This window comes from Bos grunniens, chromosome 19, assembly GCF_055505025.1.
Source record: "Bos grunniens cultivar Pamir isolate PY7600 chromosome 19, Bosgru_T2T1.0, whole genome shotgun sequence".
NCBI classification, from domain to species: Eukaryota; Metazoa; Chordata; class Mammalia; order Artiodactyla; family Bovidae; genus Bos; species Bos grunniens.
The window spans coordinates 52,409,841-52,436,585 of record NC_141183.1 but is presented as its reverse complement, the minus strand read 5'-3'; the positions used below and the strand labels follow the sequence as shown (position 1 = coordinate 52,436,585).

At 37.7% G+C, this 26,745-nt stretch overlaps 1 protein-coding gene across 2 annotated transcripts in view; it reads left to right on the top strand.

The window, feature by feature from the left end:
• Window positions 1–805: 805 nt before the first annotated feature.
• MED13 (mediator complex subunit 13) overlaps window positions 806–26,745 on the top strand; it is a 96,547-nt gene continuing 70,607 nt past the window's right edge. Inside the window, exons 1-4 of one of the 2 annotated variants that reach the window (XM_086360561.1) lie at window positions 940–1,162; window positions 2,979–3,213; window positions 10,664–10,702; window positions 11,074–11,242. In XM_086360561.1, the coding sequence (XP_086216687.1) occupies window positions 11,166–11,242 (77 nt within the window). In that variant the 5' untranslated portion in view covers window positions 940–1,162; window positions 2,979–3,213; window positions 10,664–10,702; window positions 11,074–11,165. Of the gene's footprint in view, window positions 1,163–2,978; window positions 3,214–10,663; window positions 10,703–11,073; window positions 11,243–26,745 lie in introns of both variants that reach the window. The other variant, XM_086360560.1, reaches the window with a different exon arrangement.

Genomic DNA, 26,745 nt, shown 5'->3' with positions numbered 1-26,745 from the left:
CAACGGCCTTGAGGAATAAGTGAGATTGGCTTGGAATTTTGCCGTACTTTTCTCTTCCAAAGAATTCAAACTGATTTCAACGTAATTCTCAGATTTGTGATGTGAACCCTCTGGTACTGTCAATTGCCGGGCAAGGAGAGAGAGAGGGCCAGGGCCCGGGTCATCGCACACTGGCCGGGGCACCCAGCAGATGGCGCTGTCTCGGTGGCCACCAGCCGGCTGCCCCGTCCCCCGGGGCTCAGCGCCTCCGCTGAAAGCTTCCCGGCCCTCCCTCACTCCCTTCTCTCTCCCCCTCCCCACGGAGCCTGGGCCCACGTGACCTCCAGGCGGCCAATGGGCGAGCAGAGAGGGCGAGCTGGTCCCTGTGGCCGCCATTAAAGCGAAGGGAAAACCCGTGAATTCGGATTAAAGGGGGAAAAACACCGCCCGCTGGGCCCACAAAATGGGGGAGACTACGGCGTCCCGGCGGTGAGGCCGCAGGAGAGCGGACGTTAGGCCGGTCTGGCTCAGGGACGACACGAAGACACAGCCAGAGAATGGTCTGAGCCCGCAGACGCCGCCACCAACCTCCGCCACTGAGGAGACTCTGGGCTTAAGGACATCGCCGCCGCCGGGCCGGGGGCCTGGGCTTCTCTCCCGGTTCTCGCCCTTCCCGCCCCTCTGCGGGCGCCTCTCCGCCCCGGGAGCACCCTCCGGGGCTCGGGCTCTGCCCGCTCGGACTCGGTTTTAATTATTTATTCTGTAATTTATTATTTTTTCTGGTGGCAGGGGCACACATCCCCTCCGTCCCCCAAAGAGGGACGAGCGTCCGCGGGCTCCGCGGCGGCCGCAGCCCGGCCGGCGGGGCGAGCGCGGCGCGGCCCTCCCGCCTCCGGCCCTCGGCCCCGGGCGGCTGGGTGCCGGCCGGGCGGCGAGGGCTGCTCGCGGCGGCGGGGGGGTGGGTGGGGAGGGCGGGCGGCCCGGCGGCCTTCTCTTCCACCGCCCCCCCAACCACCACCCCCCCGCCCTCCCCGGTGTCTGTTTCTCTCTCTGGTCGGAGGCGGCGGTAATGGCGGATGGTGGGTTGTGGCGCCGGCGGCGGCTGCTGTGAGGGACGATGAGTTCCTCCTTCGTGCCGAACGGGGCCAGCCTGGAAGATTGTCACTGTAACCTCTTCTGCCTGGTGAGTGCCGGGCGGGGGCCGCGGCGGGCGGGCGGTGGGGGAGGGGCCGCGAGGTGCGCCCTTGGGCCGTGGGGGAGGGGGTCCGGGTCGGATCCAGATGCCCGAGTCCCCGGGCGAGGCCCGGCCCGAGCCGGCGCCGCGGGAGCCCCGCACCGGCCCGGAGCCGCCGTCCTCGCCCGCCGTCCGGGGCTGCCCTAGCAGCGTCGGCCTTTTCTCCCGTTTCCGACACTTTTCTCACCCGCAGTCCTGTCTCCCAACTTGGGCTCCTTTCCTGGCAGGACAGCGGCGTTTCCCTCTTGTCTTGCTGGCTTAACTGTTGCTTGTCTCCTTATTGACCGTGTATCCTTTTTCTGCCACTTTCTATTATTGCCCATTCTCTCACTGCCTGGCTCTGCTCCTCTTGTTTTCCCCCAGTAAACGGGACCCCGGAACTTAGCACTCCTTTAATTTTACGTGTTTTTTTTTTTTTTTTTTTTTTTTAATAAAGATGAGTCAAACTCTAGGGGGTTCGTTTGTTCCTTGGGTGACTTCAGACTCTTTAAAAAAACAGTGAATGCCATTCCGTAGTTTTTCTTTTAAACTTTGGAAACAGTTTGAGGTTTTGACAATCTCTAGCCGACTTGCTTTTATTAGAGTATTAGGTTTGTGAGAGTGGAGCGAACTTATGGAAGAGATGCTGTGGTTCTGGACTAAATATTTTTATACAGAAGGCTGCTCCTCCTCTTATTGAAAAGTCAGGGGAAGCTGGCTCTACGGATGGCAGTTGTGTTGGTTGGCTCCGGTCTGGGAACATCTCAATAAAGACTTTCAAAAGTACCAACTGTTGCAAATACTCAGTCTGCAGTTGGATAGGAGCTTAGCTTCATCAATGATTTGAAGTTTCGGTAACTTTTTTTTTTCATTTTCCCTGTCCTATGAGAAATATTAAGAGTGTGTGATAGGTAAGTGAATTGAGTGGGCGGAGCACAACTAGTTGGCAAGTGTAAACTGCCAGTCATGTATCAGCAGTTTCATTTTTGGCACCTTAAGCTTGCACTTTTAAGTTAGATTAAAAAATTACTGAATTTACGCTGATGATTTCTTTTACGATACTAAATTGAGATCTTTAATACCTTCCCCGTTATAAAATGTTTCTTGTAGAATATCCGTTAATCAGCATCTCTTCAGATATAGTAGACAAACAGCAGGTTTTACATTTCTGTCTTCTCCAACTCAGTCTATTTTTGGTACTTTTAGGATCGAGTTCTTTGAAGATAAGACTAGCACAAATCTGACAGTTCTTTGTGAGCAGCTATTTGACTTTTCCTTAAAGGGATATGTAAAGATTTAACAAGAATGTTTTCAATTGTAGTTGAGATTTCTTTTCGTTAGAGCTGTGACTTCTATAAACACGGAATGATGAATCTTTAAAAGTTAATTTTGTAGTAAGTTTGATACCAAGAAACAAATGTAACCAGTAAGAACAGAATTTAGGACTGAGAGCAAATGTTTACTCAGTGTGCAGTATTAAAGTCTATGTTTGTATTTAACATTATTAAAGTTTTTTAATTTATCCTTGGGACACATTTATTGACTTGTATTCAGTGACATGTCAGTATTAATTTTTTCAGTGTCTTTGTTCTTCTCCTTTAATTTTTGGTTGTTGAATCATCAGAATAAGCTTTTTTTCCCCCTTTCTTTTCTGGTCAGTTTTCAGTATCCCAAGGATATGTTGAAAAAGTGTAATGCCTTCATGAAATAGGGGACTTTAATAGTGAGGACTTTTGATTTTGAGTGAATATGCAATAATAAAAAAATCATACTTTCTTTTCCTCAGGCTGACTTGACGGGAATTAAATGGAAGAGATATGTATGGCAAGGCCCAACTTCTGCCCCTATTCTGTTTCCGGTGACAGAGGAAGACCCCATTTTGAGCAGTTTTAGTCGCTGCCTTAAGGCAGATGTACTTGGTGTTTGGCGGCGTGATCAGAGACCTGGAAGAAGAGAATTGTGGATATTTTGGTGGGGTGAAGACCCCAATTTTGCTGACCTTATTCACCATGACTTATCAGGTGAAAGCAGCTTATAATTTCTAACTTAAAGATATAGCAATGTTGTATACTTTTCCTAAAAACATTTGTATTACAAATGATTTTTTTGGTGGAATATTGTTTACTGTGAAACCAGACAAAAATTCAGCTTCATGTTTTATTACACTGCAGTTATTTTATTTTACTGAAAATTATGCATTTTATGGCAGGTTTTTTTGAGCCTTGAATAACTTTATTCTTCCACCTCCCAGCTTTCTCATGAATTTCTGGCAGACAGCCCCAAGGAAGGCATGTTAGTAAATTAATTAAAATTAAGAAAAATGGAATTGGGGAGCATTTCCTAACAAAGTCAAAAAATACTTTTGAAACCAAGTGTAATTCGTCTTTGAGTCAATTCTGCTACTATTCTCTTCTGTGTAAATACGCACATAGTTGTAGAAATATCTGGAAATATGGTAACTTTCTCATGTGCTTTTTTTTCCCCCCTAGGCACATAGTTTTTTCAGTATTTTTATTTGTGGTTGTTACATTATTAACAAATGAAGGCATATGTTAATTTTCTTATTCTTGGAATGTGATTCTTTTATTTTAGGTACTGTTCCATCAAAGACTGTCTTTGATATGAAACAGTGCCAACTTGTTTAGCTTTTATAGTGGGACATGTGTCATAATCTGAAAAGTTAGGGAAGTGATTCTATTATGAGCAAATTGATAAGGTTACTTCTGTCTTATTTTCTTGATATTTAGGACCAAATGTTACTTTCAAAAGAGAAACTATAATTCTTCATGTAGTACTGAAGCTTGTGTTCACTTTAGAGTCCATGTTAGCTGAATCTTTGATGATAGGAATGTAAATGATTAGTTGTTTGCTGCAGTGTACCAAAGATTTCAGTAAGATGTAACATAATGATTCCTGACTAGAAAATTTGGAATTTTTAGATAACTGAAAAAGTTTTCTTACTGGAAATCAAGTACTCTGGAGTTTCTGTTATTGTCTATTTGATCTATAGAACTTATTTTATTTTTGGATGTACGTAATCCAGGTGACTATCTCAGACAAGCACTTAAGACCAGTGTTTGTGCAGGAATGTGTGTGTCACATTTTTTATCTTCAAATTAACAAACCCTTCAGACTTAATATTTATTTTTGAGAGTGGTTGCAATTCTTTTATGAAAAGTGCTTTCCAGCTTTTCTAATAAGATCCTGCTGGAGAATCTAGCCCTTATTTTTAAGTATGTAGTGTGGTTCTAAATATATTAAATGATGAGTTTGTATATATGTATGTGTATATGATGTATGCATATACGTCAGAGTATAATATTCCTTTACAGCATCAGCAAGGTGATGCTTTGTAATTGTCATGCCAAAAACTAAGCCTGCCAGCTTCCTTTTTCTTTCATTGACTTTAGGTATGCTTGAGTTATTTTAATCTTGAAGTGATTATAAATACCACCTTACTAAAATATTTGAAGACTGTTTTAATATTATTGATCATATAGATAAACTTATGCTGACTTGGAAGTTTCAGGCTTCTTAATAAAGTTAGAACATCTGAACAGACCATTTCCCTCTCCCCACCCCCTCTCCCCCAGATTCCATGAAATACATTTCGTGGAATCAAACATAATTTAACAGTTATGTAATATTAGTATTACATTAGTAGGACTAACATTTTGAAAATTAAAAGCCTATTAAAGTTCATTGTGAACTGGCGTGATGTATATTAAAATACTATGTGGGTAGTTTCTTTTTCTGTTTTAAATAGGTTTTCTCCTGAAAATTCACAGCTATTAAATTTTTTTTCTCTAGTTTGCTTGTAAGCATAATTATTTAAAATAGTGCTGCCTATACTTTAAAATATTTATTTGAACGTAATGAAAGTAATTTTGGAAGTTTAGGCTTTACTTGTCAGATTTTGCTGAATGCCAATTAACTTAAGAATTTATCAGTGAAAGCAATTAAAATAGTAAACCTAAATATAGTAATGGTTATATGTAATCATATTTTCTGTTCCAAAGTCTGTCTGGTACTATCTTAAACAGTTTGTGTAGCCAATGGTATTTTTATAATGTTTTAGCTTTTTTTTTTAACCTGTCATTTACTTTAGAATGTTTTTACTTAAATCAGACATATCTTAAAGAATAATAAGGTCTTTTCAGATGGAGTATATTTGTCTCGCCCTTTTCTTTGCTCCAGGGACACCGTCTGCCTCCCTTTTGGGGTAATTAGTCTGCCGCTGTCTCTCGAGCTAACCCCTTTTTCATTTCTTCCCATCTGTGGCACTCCATCCCCTTCTTTTAAGCTCCCCTGAGAAGAGAGCAGCTGGACAGTAGGGGTGGCATCAGCTGCTGGAGGCAGTCCTGAGTTCCAAGTGGAGGTGTGGTAGCAAGGAGAGGGGAACCGGAAGGACCCAGGTGGTAACTAATAGGCTGGTTAATTTAGCTTGAGTGTGCTCTTTGCAGGCAGTGTCTTTCTGTTTGGTTCAGCAGCTACCACATCTTGTTACTGAAATATTTGTGATTGTGGCAGTAACTCTGCCATTCTTGGTGAGAGAAGGCAGAAGCCATTCCTTTTTGCAGATGAGAATTGTCAGTTTTTCATATTAAGTCAGTAATAAAAGTGCAAAATTGCCTTTGCTTCACCCCCTTCATTTCATTTGTGTCGTTCATAGTGCATTTTTTTTTAAGTAACTTTTTGTTTTAAAATAGGTGTAGATTTCCATAAATTTAACAGAGACAGCATAGAGTTCTGAGCTACCCTCACCTAGTTTCTGGTATTGCTAACACTTTCCATCAAATGGTGCATTGTCCACAGCTAATGAAGCAATACTGATACATTGGTTATTACCTACAATCGATAGTTTCTTTGGTTATCCTTTATTTTTATTTAATGCCCTTTTTTATCCTATGATCTCATCAAGGATACTGTATTACATTTAGTTGTCATGTTTCCTTTGACTGTTCTAGACTCTGACAGTTTCTCAGACTTGCTTTATTTTTAATGATCTTTATAGTTATGAAGAGTCTAGTCAGGTTCCATAGTGCATTTTTAATTTCTGCCTGCCTCTTACATGTAGCACATGTTTGGGTTACCTTCAAGTTTTGCTAATGTGTAGAAATAGAATATAAACTTGTTTTATTGCTAATTGGTAAAAGTCTTTTATAGCAAGCCAAATCTGATTCGATACTTTAACCCTCAGTTCGAAGTTTATTGTTGTCACTATTGGCTTTTAGTTTTTCCCTTGAAACAAAAATAAAAACAACTACCCCCTCTCTGAGGTTTGCATCTTAAAAAAAATTATAGTAGCTAGAATGTGATGAGACTCTGAGAAAACTGATACCCTGAGAATTGAAAAAACAGAATCAGTCAGGGCTAAAAATATATCTTTCCTGGCTCCTGTGGTATTTATGCAGGATTTTAGCGACATATCCAAATACTTTTATTGTAACAATTTCATCGTAAATACTGTCAAATAGGTCATTGTTTAGTCTTAGAATTTAATTTTGGATGCTTTTACTGAAGGATATTAATTACAGTGGAATTTAACCTTAAGTGACAGCTTTAACAAGATTGACAAATAGATAAATAGCAGCCAAGTATAGCAGTCTAGTGTTAGTCAACTAAGAATTTATTTTATGCCCCAGGTAGCCTGAAGAGAGTTAATTCATTTCTGTCTTCTGTTACATAATTTACTTGTGATCCAACCTTTTATGTTTGCTCGTCTTCTAGGGACAGCATTGCCATGCTTTTCTGTGTACTATCAAGCAAGAAAAGTGTATTTTTTGGATTTTCAAATCAAAGATAAACATAAGAGGCTGCTTTAAAACCAGTTTTTCAGGTTTTGCTGATCAATAATGCTGCGAATTTAAGGCTCTCAGCAATTTGCTGAAAGAGCAGCTTATGAATGGGCAATTATTAGTCAAGACAGGTGCTAAACTAGACACTTAAACATTTCTCTATTCTTTCAAGAAATACATAGTATTTTCAACAATGATCGATTTTGACCCATTTATTATTTTTTAGTATATGCTGCATTTTAATAGCCTGGCAGACTTACTTAGGTAGATTCCTTTTTTACTGGCTTACCACTATGAGGATATTTAACAATGTCAGTTTTGAGAAAACAGTACAAATGCTTAGGTATATCAAAAATTTTTTTTGTTTTTATTTTTCCCCCTACTCATAGAGAATTATTTTGATGACCTATCACATCGTTTTGTATCACTATAATCTGTATCCTCAAAAAATTATGGAAATCAAATTTAGCATTTGAACTTACTCATTGTTCAAATATTTTGTAAAAATTTTTCAAGTAACAATAACGGTTAAGAGTTCTAATCCTAAGGCTAACAGAAAAGTACTAAAAACACAGAATTGAAACTGTTTTCTCTGGGGATACAGATAGAAGATGAGGGAAACATTTATTTAAATACATTAAGCAGACTTTTTCCGTTAGGCTGTGGTTAATTAAGTTCAAAAAAGTTAGGTAAAGATTTGCCCGTGTGTCCCCCTCCCACCCTTTGCTGTCATGCTGGTGTTGAGACACAGGGCTTATTTTAATTAATGTAAGGGGTGTGTGCCGCTATGTCTTTGGTGGCTTGGTTGTACCACTTTGTTTTTTATATCTATGAATACAAGATGTGGAGAAGTACTTTTAGTATGGTTACTATAATATCAAGATAGAAGCTTGGCTTAGTAGGCTTCTTTCTGAGTGACACTCCCCCTGCCCCTCCAAAAAAAAACCTTCCGACTTTTCATTGAATGTTATTAGGAATTATTCTTATTTCCTCAGCAATGAAAAATCAAATTGTTATTTAGTGTGATGGTTGCTTAGTTATCTACCATATAGGTGAAGATGTGCTTAAGAGATTTGTTGGCCTTAGAAAATCCTAACAGGTGATCAGATCTTTGTTTTATGCATAACTCCCATTTAGTGTTAATGAGCATTGTGGGCATTTGAGGGTTTAATGTAAAATGAGGGTTAAGTTCACCTGAGTTTTTCTAGACAGAGAATTAGAGCAATGAGAGAGAGATGCTTGAATATTAATACTGATTAATTTTCTAAACTGTATTTAGTTTTCTTAAACTATTAACTACATACAGGTTTAACTGAAATAGATTTCTTAAAATACAATCTTAATATGTAAAAATTAATAAAATTATTGTATTGCAGTTTTTACTATTTTAAAGATTTTTAACTTTTGGGTAAGAAGGTGAATTCAATCTCAAGTTTTAAGTGAATAATTTTCTGATATTTGAAGTTTATAGTGACTGTAGATGTTTGAAATGTAATGGTATCTGTGTTTTGGTTCTTTGTTGCTTAAAACTTAGAAGTAGTTTTAGAAGTAGTTTGAGAAAAGATTTTGGTAGGGGCTTCTTGTGTATGACATGTTAACTCCATTGCATTTCCTTAGAAGGTAAGGATTTTTGAGGTAAAAGGCTATAAAAAGTATACTAGGTAGTTTATAAAGAAGTGAAGAATTCCAGCATAATTCTTTTGGAATTAAGAATATGTGTACTTTTAGTAATCATAGATCACATAATTTTAGATAAAACTTTTAATGTAACTTTCATTTTGAAATGATAGAAACTGATTAGACTAAAAACAGATTGAGAAAGTTTTGATTTTTTTTTCCTCTCAAAATTCGGATATGCTTGTGATCTAGACTTTTTAAATAAAGTGAAGCCACTGTGTGCCACTCCCCTTTTCTTCTAGCCTCCTGTTTCCTTTAATAAAGTGAAACTTGGGAAATTTTGGCTTTAATTGGAAGTAGATAAGGATGTCTATAATACAGTAGAATATGAAGAACTTTTTCTGTTTATTAATGATTTAAAAATTATTTCAACTCTCAAATATGGTCATTTTCTAAAGCTTTTCTCATTTTTAAAAAGCTTATCTTTCGGGAAAAAGTTGATTTGAAAGATTTTTACTGTAATTTAGGAAACGAACAACATAAAATCAACGTTAACTTTTGTAGTAGCACAAATTTCTAGTGAAGTTAAAGTCCACTGTCATTGTGCTATTGTGCTTTTGAGTTAATGTTTATTCTGCTCGTTTGTTGTACAAGTTATGAATGTTTGCCATCTGTCACTCTTAATAGGTGTCTCTGCTTTTATTCTAAAGCATCATGGTTTATTATTTTTCTCTTGGGATAGTTGTGCATTTTTAGTGTTGAATTAGGAAAGATTTTTTCTTTTACTTAAATTGAAAGAAGGTCCATACTTTAAAAATGTTTTATAAAGTTAAATAGACTATAGGAGTATGCCACACTATTTTATATTTGAAATAGCAAATTAAAATATTCCAAAAGTTAAAATGTTGATGGCAGTAGCTCCTATTTATAGTAGGATTCCTTGGATGCTTTATTATAGGTATAGATGGATAGAGAGTAAAAAGCTTTTTTTCTGAACCACATCCATACTTATCTCAAAATGACTATGTTGTTTTTTTTTTTTTTTTTATAACTTCACTTGGAGTGGTTAATAGATTTGCTGGCAAAATTGAGGCTATGTAGTTAGCAAAGGTTGCAAAAACCAAGATCATGGCATCCAGTCCCATCACTTCATGAGAAATAGAAGGGGAAAAAGTAGAAGCAGTGACAGGTCTTATTTTCTTGGGCTTCAGAATCACTGTGAATGGTGACTGCGGCCATGAAATTAAAAGACGCTTGCTCCTTGGAAGAAAAGATGTGGCAAACCTAGACAGTGTATTAAAAAGCAAAGACATCACTTTGCCGACAAAGGTCTGTATAGTCAAAGACACGGTTTTCCAGTATTCATGTACAAATGTGAAAGTCGGACCATAAGGAAGACTGAACATCGAAGAAATAAGTGTTTTTGAATTGTGGTGCTGGAGAAGACTCTTGAGAATCCCTTGGACATCAAGATCAAGCCAGTCAATCCAATCAACCCTGAAAATTCATTGGAGGGATTGATGCTGAAGCTAGAGCTCCAATACTTAGGTCATCTGATGTGAAGAGCCGACTCATTGGAGAAGACCCTGATGCTGGGGAAGATTGAAGGCAAAAGGAGAAGGGGGCGGCAGAGGATAAGATGGGTTGGATGGCTTCACTGACTCAGTGTACATGAATTTGAGCAAACTCCAGGAGATGGTGAGAAGGACAGGAAAGCCTGGCATGCTGCAGTCCATGGAGTCACAAAGAGTTGGACACGACTTGGCGACTAAACTACCAACATAATTATATCAGAAGTGCCATTTAAAATTTGTCTTTAAATTTTTCAATTTCTCCCCCATGTAGAGAATCTTATACTAAATAGTAAGCATGGGAATCATTTGGTTGAAATGAGACCTAAGGTGGCTGATAATGCACTACTTGTTAGGCTCTGTGCCAGAAACTTCCTTTTTATCCATCACTTATTTTTATAGTTGAGTCATGGATTAGAATGCTGATGGACATAAGATGTTTTGAGTTTAATTATTAACTGTCTAGTTTTTTTTTTTTTTGGCAGGGTGAATGACTGGAAGAGTTAGGACAAAGTAACTAAAAAGTGAGTCAACTTAGAAATTGGCACTTTAGGTATAGAGTGTGTGGTATTTCCCTTGGTTATGCAAATGTCCTATTCATTTATACAGAAACCAAATCAGTATGTTTGTGATATATCATTGTCTTTATGTGGTGGGAAAATAATTTTCAGGTAATTTAATAGAGTACATGGCACTTTGGCCTTTTATTCTCTATGGATTAGCTTTGAAACCTGATGTTTTAGTGTCTAGAGAGATAGCAAAGTGGTCGTAGTTCAATATTCTGAGGTGAAGTAGGGTTTATGAATTTAGGGATTAAACTGTAATACGTTCAGTTTAGCTCTGAGTAGATATAGTGCCTCTATGTTACTTTTTGTTTCTTTCATTTCTTTTATAGAAGAGGAAGATGGAGTGTGGGAGAATGGACTTTCCTATGAATGCCGAACTTTGCTTTTCAAAGCAGTTCACAATCTGTTGGAACGGTGTTTAATGAACCGGAACTTTGTACGTATTGGCAAGTGGTTTGTGAAGCCTTATGAAAAAGACGAAAAACCTATAAATAAAAGGTAAGCTATCTTTAAACTCTTACTTGATATTTCTTTAGGCTTGTTAATATTAATGACTTTATAGAATGTGTGATAAAACTAGTATCTCACAGACATTCAGAAGGTTACCTTTGGCAAAGTCCTATAAGTATTCAGTTTTCTTTGATTCCTTCATTCTTTCTTTTACACATTTTAAGAATTTTCTTGTAGTACAGATAGGTTGTGTGTCAGTACAGTGGCTTAAGTTTTGATTTGGGATAATAGAAAAAATGTGAGATGAAAGCAGAGACTTACGCATTAAAGTATATATATTTTTTAGTACTAGTGGAAATATATTCATGGTACTCTGTTAAAATTAAGTAGTATTAATAGTTTTTTTAGATGGTGATCTGTAGTCATGTTTGGGTTGAGGTAATCCTCATTCTCAGCATCTTTTCGCTTTAATTAAAGTTATTTAAATTTGTATGTTTCTATGTAGGACATGTTTACTTTTGGGGTGCTTATGATTTTCTTCAGCTTTAAATTAAGCAAATTCATGATGCTAATGTGTAGGATAGTTGCAGATGGAGGCACAGAAGACTTTTAAGACATATTCAGGTAAAAGCTTTAGGTTACTACAGTTCTCTGGTTTAAATAATATAAGGCGTAATCTGTTAGAAGATTTAGTCGCAAGCAGTTGTTGAATTAGTGAGACTTCGAGAGAAATTAAACAGTGGTGTGTAAGATGGGATATGGGAAAAGAAAAAAATGAAGGAAATTTATTCGTTTTCCCTAAAAGATGTGATGGTTGTAATCATTGTTGAGATGTCATTTTATGTCAGGTGCACATCTTTTTTCATGCACACACACAATTTTTTGTAAACTTCCCTTTCTAGTTTCATTATAATCGATGAGTAGGTAAGACATATCAAGGCTTTCATTTTTTCTCTCTGAAAATTAAAACAAACCTTTATTGTCAAAAGAATAATTGTACAAGGTAGGAGTGCATTCAGTTGCAAATGACAAAAAAGTCCTAACTAGCTTATGTAGGAATTGATTTTTCTTAATAGTCTGGAGGAAGATATGTTCAATGATATCATCAAAACTTAGGTTCCCTGGAGTTTTCTGCTCTTTTATCTCTAGCCTTTGGCTTTTATCTTCATGGTTCCAGTAAATGTTGCATCTCCAGACTTCACTCATGGTGGATTCCAGGTAGGAAGAGGAAGGGAAGGAGGAGATGAGAAGGGGTGACCATTGGATCAGAAATTAGATTCTTTTCTGGAACTCTTAGCTGACATATCATTGGCTATCTTGAGATAAATACTCTGTATATGGGAACATTGCCACTCTGAGCAAAATAAACCTTGGTTAGTAAGAGGAAATGGAGAATAGATAGTAGGTAGTCAGTTTGAAGAATTCAAGCTGATTACCAAGAATTAAAAAGAGAACCTGTAATCCTGAGCCCCAACTACTAGATGTGCTCCTCAGAGGCAATCCCTTTAAATTCTTCTAAATTAACTTTAATTTACCCGTTTAAAAACTTACAAGCAAATGCTAATTATTGAGCTTTCTGTTATTTCAGTTATTCAAGATTTAATCTTCTATTAATAATTTAGCTATCTTACCGTCCCCTCCACCCCAGCCATCTCCCAACTCCCGTCCCTACCACGTGGACATTGGCATGCTGAGATACTCTGTTCTCCTGTCCTTTCTTTTTTTTCCCTTATCTTACCAATATAGTTATGAGATTTGGTAAAAAAAAAAAAAAAAGTACCTATTGTTTCTATTATTATAATTTTATACATATTTAGTGAGTCATACAGCATGTAGGATTACATTCCATTTCCTCTATATAATTTTGTTTTTCCCAGTGTTAATGTGATTACCTCTTTTTTCCCTTAATTACCTGTCAAGGGTTGGTAAACTACCTCCTCACAGGGAAGATACAGCCTGCCCCCTGTTTTTGTAAATTTCATTGTAACACAGCCTTGTTCCTTCATTTTTGGATTACTTTATGCCTGCTTTCACACTCCAGCAGAGTTGAATAGTTGTGATAAGAGACTGATGATCCCACAATGCCTAAAATATTTCTCTGGCTTTTTACAGATAGTTTGCTGATCCCCAACCTGTATACTTACTGGTAATTCGCCCCTAGGCCATCTACAGGAAGTATAAGTCTCCCCTTTACCTTTAAGGAGTTTGTGTAATCTTTTAATTTCTTCTCACTCTCTCTCAGTATCCCTATTTGAACCCTTCATTGTTCGGTTCTGTTTTGGACTTGTTGTTTTATTAGGCCTGTTTCATAGTAGTCATCTTGGGAATTTGCTTTGCCTTTTTGTCTGTGTTGGGTCACTTATTTCCTGGATTTCATGTTTTGTTTTTTTGTCTTACTGTTTTGGTAATGCCCATCTACCTGTAGTTTCCTGAGAAGAGAATACATAAGAAGTAATATTTTTGAGATCCTGGATGTCTGAATTATCTCTTTTTCTACTCTTAAGACTTCTGGGCACTAAAATGCTGATTGGAAGTTCTGTATGTGTAAATAGCTATGAAGCAAGCTGCAGCCTTTAGTAAGGTGATTGGACTGGGACTTGGCCATTTTTATTTAGAACTGTGCTGTTATAGTAGCCACCAGTCAATTGTAGCTATTTAAATTTCAGTAAATTGAAAAAATAAAAATTCAGTTCCTCAGTTGTCTAAACCACATTTCTAATACTCTTACGAGTGCTGGTTATTGTATTGCATAAGTTCTTTTGGATGATATTGCTTACACCAGAGCCTTTACACTTAAAATAATGCCTTAGCATCACTAAAGAAATCAGTTAAGGGTGTTTTTATTTTTGTTTTTTTTGGAGGGGTTGGGCAGTAACTGAAAGACTACTTTAAACTTCACTCGTAAAGCTTTGTCTTCTTTCATACACCTGTGGCTTTTACACAGTCCCTTCAACTCCATCTTATTTAAATAGAAGCACCACAAGATTTAAGGTGGCTTATTAAGTAGCCGTTTTGTATAGCTTTGGGATATCCTTTGGTTGGGTTCCTCAATACCTTTGAAAACTTAACTCCTACGGAAGCTATTATGTTTTCTCAGGACTCAATTCTTTTCTTCTTGTCTTCTAAGATGGCACTGTCTAATAGAAATACAATATGAGTCACATATGTATTTTAAAATCTTGCAGTAGGCACATTAAAGAAAGTTTTTTAAAAAGTGAAATTGATTTTCATATATTTAACCCAATATATCTAAAATATTTCAGTATGTAATTGCATATGCAAATGATATTAATGAGGTAGTTTACTTTTTTAAAACTAGGTCTTTGAAATCTAATATGCATTTCGTTCTTTAGAGTACATCTCAATGGGATCTGTCCACATTTACAAGTGCTTGATAGTCATGTGTATATTGGTTTGCATCAGTGGTGATGAACCCTCTTGGAATTGTATGCTAAATTGGGATTGTACTTGAGACTCAAAAATAGGGGAACTTCCAACTTCTGTCAAGATGTCCTTTATTTGCTAAGTTGGGCCTGGTTACTGTCTTATTTTTCCTCCTCTTAGCTTAGTCTATCATTAATGTCCATCATCAAGATTATTCTGAAGTCCTCAGTGATGATATAATAGTACTTAAGACCTAATGAAATCTCTCTGTGATGTTTGAGTCATTAGGATTTGCATGGTCAGTTTTCCCCATTCTCATGCTTTCTAGAAACATTTTTGAGAAAAATTCAGGGCTAGGAAAGACTTTTTTCTCTCTTTTTTCCTTCCCATTAAGCTTTTCTTACTGTCATTTCTTACTGTGATTCTTAGAGATTCATACAAATCTGTCCTTTTGAACTGTTGGTTTTAGATTTGAATGATAATAGAGAAATTTTGTTTTTCTGAAGGGAATGAGAAACCTTTGCATAAGCATAACTGACCAGGCCGTGTTTGAAATTAGGGCTTAATAGGTGTTAAATCAGTTTTCAAAACAGACCTGTTAGTCCAGTTTTACAGTTGTTAAATCTGAAGAATAGGGAGGTTAAGGAACTTCTTGGAATTCATTCATCTTGCAGGTATTGGAGCTGGATTATAGGGCATGAAAAAATATGAGACAGAGTGTGCCCTGTAGATCGCTGTATCTCCTGTACCTACGTGTTATTATTTTATTTATTTTTTATTATTTAAAAAAATCTTTTAGCTGTGTCACACAACATTGTGGGATCTTAGTTCCCTGACCAGAGATTGAACCCACATCACATGATCTGCATTAGCCCACCAGGGAGGTCTTAACCTACATCTTTTTAAAGTTATAGAAAATAGTAAAACAGAAGACTTAAAAATATTAGGGAGATGCTATATTTGCTGAGCACTTGAAGTTGTAAACCAAAATAATGTCATTGCTTTCTGAATATTCTTTACTATATAATGTAAGTAATGTGTTCACTAAGTGAGCTGAAGTATATAAAATTTACAGATAAAGGTGTTATATTTTGGATTTTAATATACATCTGTTGTTCATTGAGATATGTATGGTAAGGATATTTGATATTGAAATTGTACCTATAAATTTAAGGAATTTAAAGAATCACTTTGAGGGCTACAGAAGTATAGATTAATGCAGTGGTCTGGTCCAAACTTGTCTGGATATGGAATCACCTTGAGAGAATAAAAACATAATCTGTGTATTAACCTGAGAATGTGGTGTAGGGTTTGGAATTTATAAAAGATCTCTGTGTGATTCTAATGAAAGATAGGTTTGAAAACTATTTAATCAATGAAATAAAAATCTTGAATTAGGATGACTAGGATTCTTTTTTTGTGTGTGTAGTATAATATAAACAACACAAGTTACCATTTTAGCCATTTTTTAAGTGTATGGTACAGTAACATTAATTACATTCATACTGTTGCACAGCCATCACGCTATCTACAGAAATTTTTCATCATTCCAGGCTGAAAATTTGCCCATTGATTAATGACTCCCTATTTCTCCCCCTCACAGCCCCAGGTAACTACCATTCTACTTTTTGTCTCTATGAATTTGACTGTTCTAGATACCTTACATAAGTGAAATCAAAAGGTATTTGTCCTTTAGTGTCTGGCTTATTTCACTTAGCACCATGTTCTCAAGGTTCTTATCCAGGTTGTAGCATGCACTTTCATTTCTCTTTAGAAAAATATTTACATATTTCTTTATTTGACTGTTCTGGGTCTTAGTTGCAGCATTCGGGATCTTTAGTTGCAGCATGCGGCTTGTTGGATCTAGTTCCCAAACCAGGGATTGAACCTAGGCCCTGAATTGGGAGTGTGGAGTCAGCCACTGGACCATCAGGGAAGTCCCCATTTCTTTTTAAGACTGAGTAATTTTCCATTGTATTTTTATACCACATCTTGTTTATCTACTCATCTGTCAGTTGACATTTGGGTTGTTTCTACTTTTTGTCTATTGTGAATAATGCTGCTATAAATATTAGTATACAAATACCTATTCAAGTCCTTGCTTTCAGTTCTTTTGGAAACATACAAGAAGTAGATTTGCTAGGGCATACAGTAATTCTATTTTAATTTATTTTTTGAGGAATCGCTAAAGTCTTTTCCACTGTGGCTGCCCCATTTTATATTCCAGCGAGCAGTGTAGGAGGATTGCAGTTTCTACACATCTTCACCAACACTTCATTTTTTAAAAAATAGCAGCCATCCTTATGGATGTGAAGTAGTTATCTCATTGTCATTTTAATTTGCATTTTCTAAATGACTAGTGATGTTGAGCATCTTTTCACCTGTTGGGTAGCTGTGTATCTTCTTAAATGTCTGTTAAAATCCTTTGCCCATTTTTAATTGATTGTTAGGATGACTAGAACTTTAACTCAACACTCCCTTTAAATAGGTTTATGATTTTAAGACAAGTCAGTTAACTTCTTTGTGTCTTGAATTCCCTACCAGCAAAATGGGATATCATCTTTCTGTACCTGCCTAACAGAAGTGCTAAGAATACAGCACTTCCTAAAGCAGTATACTTACCTGTTACAATATTAGAACAGCTGACTTTAATCTATAAGCATATTTTCAATTTATGTCTTAGAAATAAATAATCTTTTGTTTAATTTCAGTACTTAACATTTTTCTACAACAGATTATCTGTCCAGGTTTCATCTGTAAAATTATGCCTTATTCTTAACTTTTTGCTTTGGTTGTTATAGTAAAAGCTCCTGGAGAGCAGTTTTATTCTCCATAATACTTTATGGTACTTAACAGTGCCTTGGATTCTTATTGTAGTTGCACATATTTGTTTTAACTCCACTTTTCTAAGTGCTGAGTACTAAAAATGAAGTGGTGTTGTAAAATGATCTCTCTCCTCAAAAGACAAGCCATTGCGAATTTAGTATGGTGGTATTACCTAACATTCACTTTGGCCTATAATACTTTCTGACTAGATTACCTTTAATATAGGTATACCTTGGAGATAATTGCTTCCCTGGTAGCTCAGCTGGTAAAGAACCTGCCTGCAAAGCAGGAGACCCTGGTTCCATTCCTGGATTGGGAAGATGAAGATCTCTGGAGAAGGAATAGGCTACCCACTCCACTATTGCTAGGCTTCCCTGGTGGCTCAGATGGCAAAGAATCCTGGGTTGATCCTTGGATTGGGAAGATCCCCTGGAGGAGGGCATGGCAACCCATGCCAGTATTCTTGCCTGGAGAATCCCCATGGACAGAGGAGCCTGGTAGGGGTCCATGGGGTCGCCAAGAGTCGGACACGACTAAGCTCAGCACAGCACATAAACCTTAGAGTCATTTTGTCAGTATCTGCAAAATAACTGCTCAATTTTTATTGTGATTGTGTTGAATCTTATTATTCTATAGCACCACAGTAAAGCACACATCATAATAAATTGGGTCACAGGGAATTATTTGGTTTCCAGTGCGTATAAAAGTTACGTTTACACTAACTGTAGTCTATTAAGTATACAGTAGCAATATTTGTAGAAAACAGTGTACGTAACTTACTTTATTACTAAAAAATGCTAACTATTCTCTGTACCTTCAGCAAGTCATAATCTTTTTGCAATAGTAACATCAAAGATCACTTACCACAGATCACCATACCAAGTATAATAATTATGAAAAAGTTTGAAATGTGAAAATTACCAAAATGTGACACACAGACATGAAGTGAATATACGCTGTTGAGAAAATGGTGCCAGCAGACTTGCTCAGTGCCAGGTTGTCACACACCTTCGATTTGTAAAGCCCTCAGTTGTCTGTGAAGCACAGGAAAGCAAGGTGTACTTGTGTAAGAATTTGAGAAAATTTATCCCATATTTAGAATTTTTAGTTGTTTTCCTCCTATACATGCACAAACTTGGTTTATTTTAAACCATTTTCTATTACAACTAGATCAGTGTGTATAGGAAACATAGCAGTATATGGTGTGATGTTTTTCCTAAAATAGGCAACTGGAATTGAGAGCTTGCTGTTTAGTAGGGTTGTACAGAGAGTAGGAATGGAGAGTTTATTTTCTTTTAATATTTTATGTATGAAATGAAACAGTTGAAAGCTGTAGTTTTAACTATAGTTCACTGATTAAATATGAGGATATAAAATACCTCCAAGCCTCTTTGTCTTTTAAAGATAAAGACTATGAACTTCCCTGGTGGTCCACTGGTTAAGAATCTACCTTGCAATGCAGAGGACACAGGTTTGAACTCTGGTCTGAAAGATTCCACATGCCACGGAGCAACTGAGCCTGTGCCCCACAACTACTGAGCCCCATGTGCTACAACTAAGGATCCCAAATGATGTCAACGAAGATCCTGCGTGCTGCAACCAAGACCCCAGGCAGCCAAATGAACATTAAAAATAAGGAACAATGGACTGTTCTAGGTTGTTGCTTAAACTTGCAGACGTTCTTAAAAGTGTTTGCAATTTAGCTTTTGGAATCTGCTGTTGAATTATTGATTAAGCACACAGCATTCGTGATGATTTCTATAGCATACTTACCTTAAACTTAATCAAATTGCAGTTTACCTATGTGTAGATTATTATTACTTGAGTCACTTCCTTAGTAAATGTTTCCCTTGACATAGAGAATTTTTAGTTATGCCCCTTTAAATTCTTAGTTTTTTGTCGGCAAAATTTATCTTTTAATGTTTTCTGAAAAAACTGTATAGAGTTATAATGTTAAAAACTATATATATATTCATTCTAACTAGTTTAATATGAAATTTTCTTAATTTTTTTTTAACCACATCTTTTATCCACTGTTTGGAGAGAGATGCTTTGAAAGTTCATTTCTGCTTGTTTTATGTCAGTACATATAATTGGGGTCCCAGATGGCTCAGTGGTAAAGAATCCACCTGCCATTCAGGAGAGGCAAGTTTGATCCCTGGGTTGGAAAGATCCCTTGGTGAAGGAAATGCAACCCAAACCAGTATTCTTGCCTGGGAAATCCCACAGACAGAGGAACCTGGAGGGCTACAGTCCACAGCATTGCAAAAGAGTCAGACATGACTTAGTACTTAAACAACAAGCAATGTATAATGGGCATAACCTTCTCTGAACACTATTGGCTTGCTAAGATAAAAATACCTAGAAAAAATATTTAGAAATGATGTTATGTATATATACTTTCTGTACCCCTTAACAGTTATAGAATAATTTTGTCAGAAAAGAGGTCACTAGAAAGAAAAGTGTAAATATGGCTTTGTAAGCATTCCCACATCTAGTAATGGGATTGGTTGCGTATATTTGTTTACTTTAGATACATTCTTTGAGGAAAATGTATGGCGGCTTGTGAGTAATTTTTAAAAAAATCCTGATGTTCCCTGGAGAAGGACATGGCTACCCACCCCAGTATTCTTGCCTGGAGAATCCCATGGACAGGAATCTGGTGGGCTACAATCCCTGGGGTCACAAAGGATTCAGTTCAATTCAGTTCAGTCGCTCAGTCATGTCCGACTCTTTGCGACCTCATGAATCGCAGCATGCCGTGCCTCCCTGTCCATCACCAACTCCCGGAGTTCACCCAGACTCATGTCCATTAAGTCAGTGATGCCATCCAGCCATCTCATCCTCTGTCGTCCGCCTCTCCTCCTGCCCCCAATCCCTCCCAGCATCAGAGTCTTTTCCAGTGAGTCAACTCTTTGCATGAGGTGGCCAAAGTACTGGAGTTTCAACTTTAGCATCATTCCTTCCAAAGAAATCCCAGGGCTGATCTCCTTCAGAATGGACTGTTTGGATCTCCTTGCAGTCCAAGGGACTATCAAGAGTCTTCTTCAACACCACAGTTCAAAAGCATCAGTTCTTCGGCGCTCAGCTTTCTTCACAGTCCAACTCTCACATCCATACATGACCACTGGAAAAACCATAGCCTTGACTAGACAGACCTTTGTTGGTAAAGTAATATCTCTGCTTTTGAATATGCTATCTAAGTTGGTCATAACTTTACTTCCAAGGAGTAAGCGTCTTTTAATTTCATGGCTGCAGTCACCATCTGTAGTGATTTTGGAGCCCAGAAAGATAAAGTCTGACACTGTTTCCACTATCTCCCCATCTATTTCCCATGAAGTGATGGGACCAGATGCCATGATCTTCATTTTCTGAATGTTGAGCTTTAAGCCAACTTTCTCACTCTCCACTTTCGCTTTCATCAAGAGGCTTTTTAGTTCCTCTTCACTTTCTGCTGTAAGGGTGGTGTCATCTGCATATCTTATTAGGTTATTGATATTTCTCCTGGCAGTCTTGATTCCAGCTTGTGCTTCTTCCAGCCCAGCATTTCTCATGATATACTCTGCATGTAAGTAAAATAAGCAGGGTGACAATATACAGCCTTGATGTACTCCTTTTCCTATTTGGAACCAGTCTGTTGTTCCATGTCCAGTTCTTACTGTTGCTTCCTGACCTGCATGTAGGTTTCTCAAGAGGCAGGTCAGGTGCTCTGGTATTCCCATCTCTTTCAGAATTTTTTATAGTTTATTGTGATCCATACAGTCAAAGGCTTTGGCATAGTCAATAAAGCAGAAATAGATGTTTTTCTGGAACTCTCTAGTTGGCAATTTGATCTCTGGTTCCTCTGCCTTTTCTAAAACCAGCTTGAACATCTGGAAGTTCACGGTTCACGTTTTGCTGAAGCCTGGCTTGGAGAACTCTGAGCATTACTTGACTAGCGTGTGAGATGAGTGCAGTTGTGCGGTAGTTTGAGGATTGGACATGACTAAAGCAAATGAGCATGCACACATGCACAAGCGCATACTCCAGCTGTACAAGAATGGGCGTAATTCTTACTGAAACGCTTTTTGCTTTCACAGCATCCATTCTTCTCAATGTCTTCTTCTGACACTCAGGCTGTTCTTTCTTGGTCCCGATTGTGAGTGTCTTCTATTATACTAAAGCTGCAGTTTTTAGAGCTCCCTAGGGCCAGTTCCCTCTGTTTCTCAACATTCCCTCTCTAGGTGATCACATTCATTCACAAAGATGTAAATACCATCCACCCTGATAATCCCCAGATTTATACTATAAACCCAAACCTCCACCACATCATAAAAGTTACTTTGTCCAAAAACTGATTTCTTGATCTTTACCCCAAACTTGCTCCTTCTCTAGACATCTGTATGCTGTACCCTGAGGCTCATGTCATCAGATACTGCTTTAATTCTAGGGACCTCCTGGTTCCCGTATAAAATCCATCACCAAATTCCCAAACACATTGTAGATGTGCCCACTTCTGTCCATTTCTACTGTCACTACCCTAGTCCAAGTCACCACTGTCTCTCACCTGGGCTGTTATTGCTCTAGGTCCTGGTGGCTCAGTGGTCAAGAATCTGTTTGGCAATGCAGGAGACGCAAGAGAGACAGTTTCAACCCCTGGGTTGGGAAGATCCCTTAGAGGAGGAAATGGCAACCCACTCCATTATTCTTGCCAGGAAAATTCTGTGGACAGAAGAGCCTCAAGGGTTACAGTACATGGCGTTGCAAGGTGTCGGACTTAACGATTGAGCGTGTACACATGCACACATATCCTGTGGATTCTCTTCTCTAATAGCTGGTGAGATGTCCCAAGTAAAAACAAAAAAAATCAGATACTATCATTCCTCTGATTAAAAATCCTTCAATAATTTCCCCTTGCACTTTAGCACAAAATTCAAACTGCCTCGTTCTGTATATTCTGACCTGCTTGTTCCTCTTCCATCTTAATCCCAGTTTTTTGCTCCTGTCTATACTCCAGTTGATACTGATCTTCAATTCTTCCAGTAAGCCAAAATCCTTCCTGCCCCAGGGCTTTTGGACCTGCTGGTTGCTCTATCTGGAATGTTTTCCTCTACTTCTTGACCTGTAAACTGATTTCATCTTTCAAATTTCAGCACAAAGATCACTCTTCCTAAACCGCCTTCCATCCAAATTAAATTAGTTCCCTCTAGTGAGTTCTCTCTTAACATCCTTTTCTTTTGTATCATTCATTACAGTCTTTTAAGTAAATAAATATGTATATGTACGAACGCATGTATAGGTTATGTGTGTTTATGTGTGTGCACATAAAATGCCTGCCTCTTCCATTAGGTTGTGAAATTCATGAAGACAGGGACTCTTTCTGTCTTGGTCACCTCTGCGTAGCCTACACTTTGCATGGTGTCTAACACATAATGTGTGCTTTATTAAATATTTGCTGAACTAATTAATTAGTGAAAGTCTGCTTTTCCACCAATACTCTGTTTCTGAAAGCAACCCTTCTAAGAGTTCTTTTATCTTTCCAGATATGAAAACATATGATTAAAGAGAAAACAGTTCCAACATGATCGCATTTTAGTATGTTTTCCTAGTACAAATTTTTACATTTGAATTAAATCTAATAAAAATAGCTTTAGAAAGATAATTAAAGAGAAGTAGGGGCTGCTGTCTATGGGGTCGCACAGAGTTGGACACGACTGAAGCGACTTGGCAGCAGCAGCAGCAGGGCCTAGATAATAATTAAAAGATAGTAAGAAAAAAAAGTTGAGATTTGACAATAACAAAGTACGTATTACATAGAAAGAAGCCATTACCATGTAGAACTTCAACACAGTAAATTTTGCTGAGCATTTATTATACACCAGGTCATGTGGCTCATGTCCGTAATGATTTGCCAGCACCTTTTTATCACTTTGTTCTATTTCTAATTTATTTTTTAATTGAAGGATAATTGTTTTACAGATATCAGTAAGTTTTAAAAGGAAGGTGGTAAAGATTTCTTTAGTAAAACTGTTAAAAAGTGGTTAATTGTGTTACAAAGAAATAGTTTATTTAGGAGTAGGAAAAATACTTTTGTTATTTCACAAAGGTGTTGAATTTTTAACAAGTTGATTTTAGTAGTCCCGCTTTCAGAAGAAGAAATGCACATTTTGCTCAGTCCTTATTTATAGCAATGGTAGTTAATTAAAAAATCCAAAATTATTTTTTAGCAAGCCAGTAGTTTTGCATTTATTCAAGTTAGCCTTGTCTCCATAGGCACAGAGGACCTGAATTGTCATTCTAATGTATTTTTTTAATTGAAGTATATTTGAATTGTGTTTCAATTCATTGCCTTAAAAAAATCTGTTAAAAAATCCCAGTGTTTCAGCTGGTATTAAGAGTAGCGTTTGGTATTAACAAGAGGGTCTGAGATTTTACACACTTTTTTTTTTTTAATTATGCTGGGTCTTTTTTGTGGCACAAGGGCTTCTCTTGTTGTAGCACAGGGACTCTCAAGTTGCGGTGCGCAGGGTTAGTTGCCCTGTGGCATGTGGGATTTATTTCCCCGACCAGGGATTGAACCCTCATTCCCTGTATTGGAAAACAGATTCTTAACCACTGGACTATCAGGGAAGTTCCTGAGATTCACGCTCTTGATTTGGTATTTTCTTGAGCTGTGTTGTAACATAGTCCACATTATTGCTTTGTTGGGAAACTTATTTTCCAGCCCTGCAGTAAGTTCACTTAGGCATGTTTTCTGCATTCCAGATTATTTCAGGCAACGGTTCTGTGAAGTATTCATGTATTATATTAACATAGGTTCCCATTTTCCTGACTGTTTTTCAGTGTTTGTATTCTTTGCTACCAATTCTCTGATCTCAAAAATGAATGCCACATGTTTAGGTTTTTCTTATGGTAGTGCCTCACCTTTGGTGCCAGTTTTATATCAGGTATGGCTGTGTAATTAACCACCCCAAAACACAGGGATTTAAAACAGTTACGTATTCTCACTAGTGTACCTGCAGGTCAGCTAGGAGTTAGTCAATCTAGTCACTGTAAACTGTAGTATGAGTAGAGGTGTATTTTGTATGATTCTCATCCCTCTTTCGACCAGTGAACCAGTCAGGGCATATTCTTGTGATGATAGAAGCACCAGAGGACAAGCTAAATTATATGTGAAATATATAAGTATTCTTCAACCTTCTGCTTGGCCAAAGCAAGTCACAAAGCGAGCCTGATTCAAGGGTTGGAGAAGTATATTTCACCTCTAATAGGAAGAACTACAAAGTCTGGATAAAGGGAGGAATGAACAAAACATTACAGAGCTACAGTAATCAAAACAGTATGGTACTGGCATAAAGACAAACATGTAAACCAATGGGAGAGAATAGAAAGTTCAGAGATAAATTCTTGTGTATATGTTCAAATGACCTTTGACAAGTGTGCCAGGACCACTCAGTGGGGAAAGGACATTCTCTTCAAAAAACAGTGTTGGGAAAACAAGTATTCACATGTAAAAGAATGAACTTGGACCCTTATCTTATACTATATACAAAAAATAACTTAAAATTAATTAAAAACCTAAATGTAAGACCTAAAACTATAAAGCTCCTAGAAAAAAAATATTGGAAAAACTTCATGTCACTGGATTTGGCAGTGATTTTATGGTTATGGCACAAAAACATAGGCAACAAAAGCAAAAATAGACAAATGGGACTATATCCAACCTAAATTTTTTTTTGCATTATGGATTGGAGAGAATATTTGCAATCATGTATCTGCTAAGGTGTTAATAGCCAGCATTATAAAGATTGGAAGGACCGATGCTGAACCTGAAACTCCAATACTTTGGCCACCTCATGCAAAGAGTTGACTCATTGGAAAAGACCCTGATGCTGGGAGGGATGGCAGAGGATGAGATGGCTGGATGGCATCACTGACTTGATGGACATGAGTTTGGGTGAACTTCGGGAGTTGGTGATGGACAGGGAGGCCTGGCGTGCTGCGATTCATGGGGTCGCAAAGAATCGGACACGACTGAGCAACTGAACTGAACTACAACTCTACAAAATATCAAATAACCCAATTAAAAAATGGGAAAAATACTTCAATAGATATTTCTTCAAAGACTATATATAAATGGTCAATAAGCATAAGACAAGATGTTCAGGACTTCCCTGGTGATCCAGAGGCCGCCTGCCAATGCAGAGGGCACGGTTCTATCCCTGTTCTGAGAGGATCCATGCTGTGAGGCAGCTGAGCCCGTGAGTTGCAACTACTGAAGTCTGCACGCTTAGAGTCTGTGCTCCGTAACAAGAGAAGCCACCGCAATAAAAAGCATGCACCACAACTAGAGAGTAGCCTTCTTTTGTGAAACTAGAAAAAACCCATGTGCAGCAACAAAGACCCAGCACAGCCAAAAATATAATAAATAAATCTTAAAAAAAAAGTTACTCAGTATCACTAATCGCAGAAATACAAATAAAAACGTGGAAGTCATTCAGTTGTGTCCGACTCTTTGTGACCCCATGGACTGTAGTCCATGGAATTCTCCAGGCCAGAATATTGGATTGGGTAGCCTTTCTCTTCTCCAGGGTATCTTCCCAACCTAGAGATCTAACCCAGGTCTCCCACATTGCAGGTGGATTCTTTACAAGCTGAGCCACAAGAAAAGCCCAAAAACATATTAGGTGGCTACTATTGAAATAAAGAATAGCAGATGTTACTAAGGATAGAGAAATTGGAACCCTTATGCATGATTAGTGAGATTGTAAAATAGTATAGTCACTGTGGAAAATGTTACGTGATTGCTCCAAAAATTGAAAACAAAATACCATATGATCCATCAGACCTTCTTCGGAGTGTGTATCCAGAATAATTGAAAGCAGGATTTTGAAGACATTTTGCACATCCATGTTCATAGCAGCAGCATTCTTAATAGCCAAGGGGTAGAACCAACGCGAATATCCATTGATGGATGATGGCTAAGCAAAATGTGTTATAAACATACAGTGAATTATTGTTCATCCTTTAAAAGGGAAGAAATCCTGTCATCTGCTACACTGTGGATGAACCTTGTGGACATTATGCTAAGTGAAAGAAGCCAGTCACAAAAAGGCAAATATTGTATGATTCTCCTTATGTGAGGTATCTAAACAAAGGGGTAATTCTTGGTGGATTAAGTGATCTTGGTCTAGAGAGTTTAGTGCAAGGGTCAGATTGTGGAAGATCTAAAGTGCTGTGATAAGGTTTTAGGGGTTTTTTGACTTAGTCCTGAAGGCATTGGAAAACTATTGATTTTGAGCCTCCCAGTTGCATGATTAGAATTAATTTTTAGATCGCTGGCAGTGTTGTAAAGAAAGGTA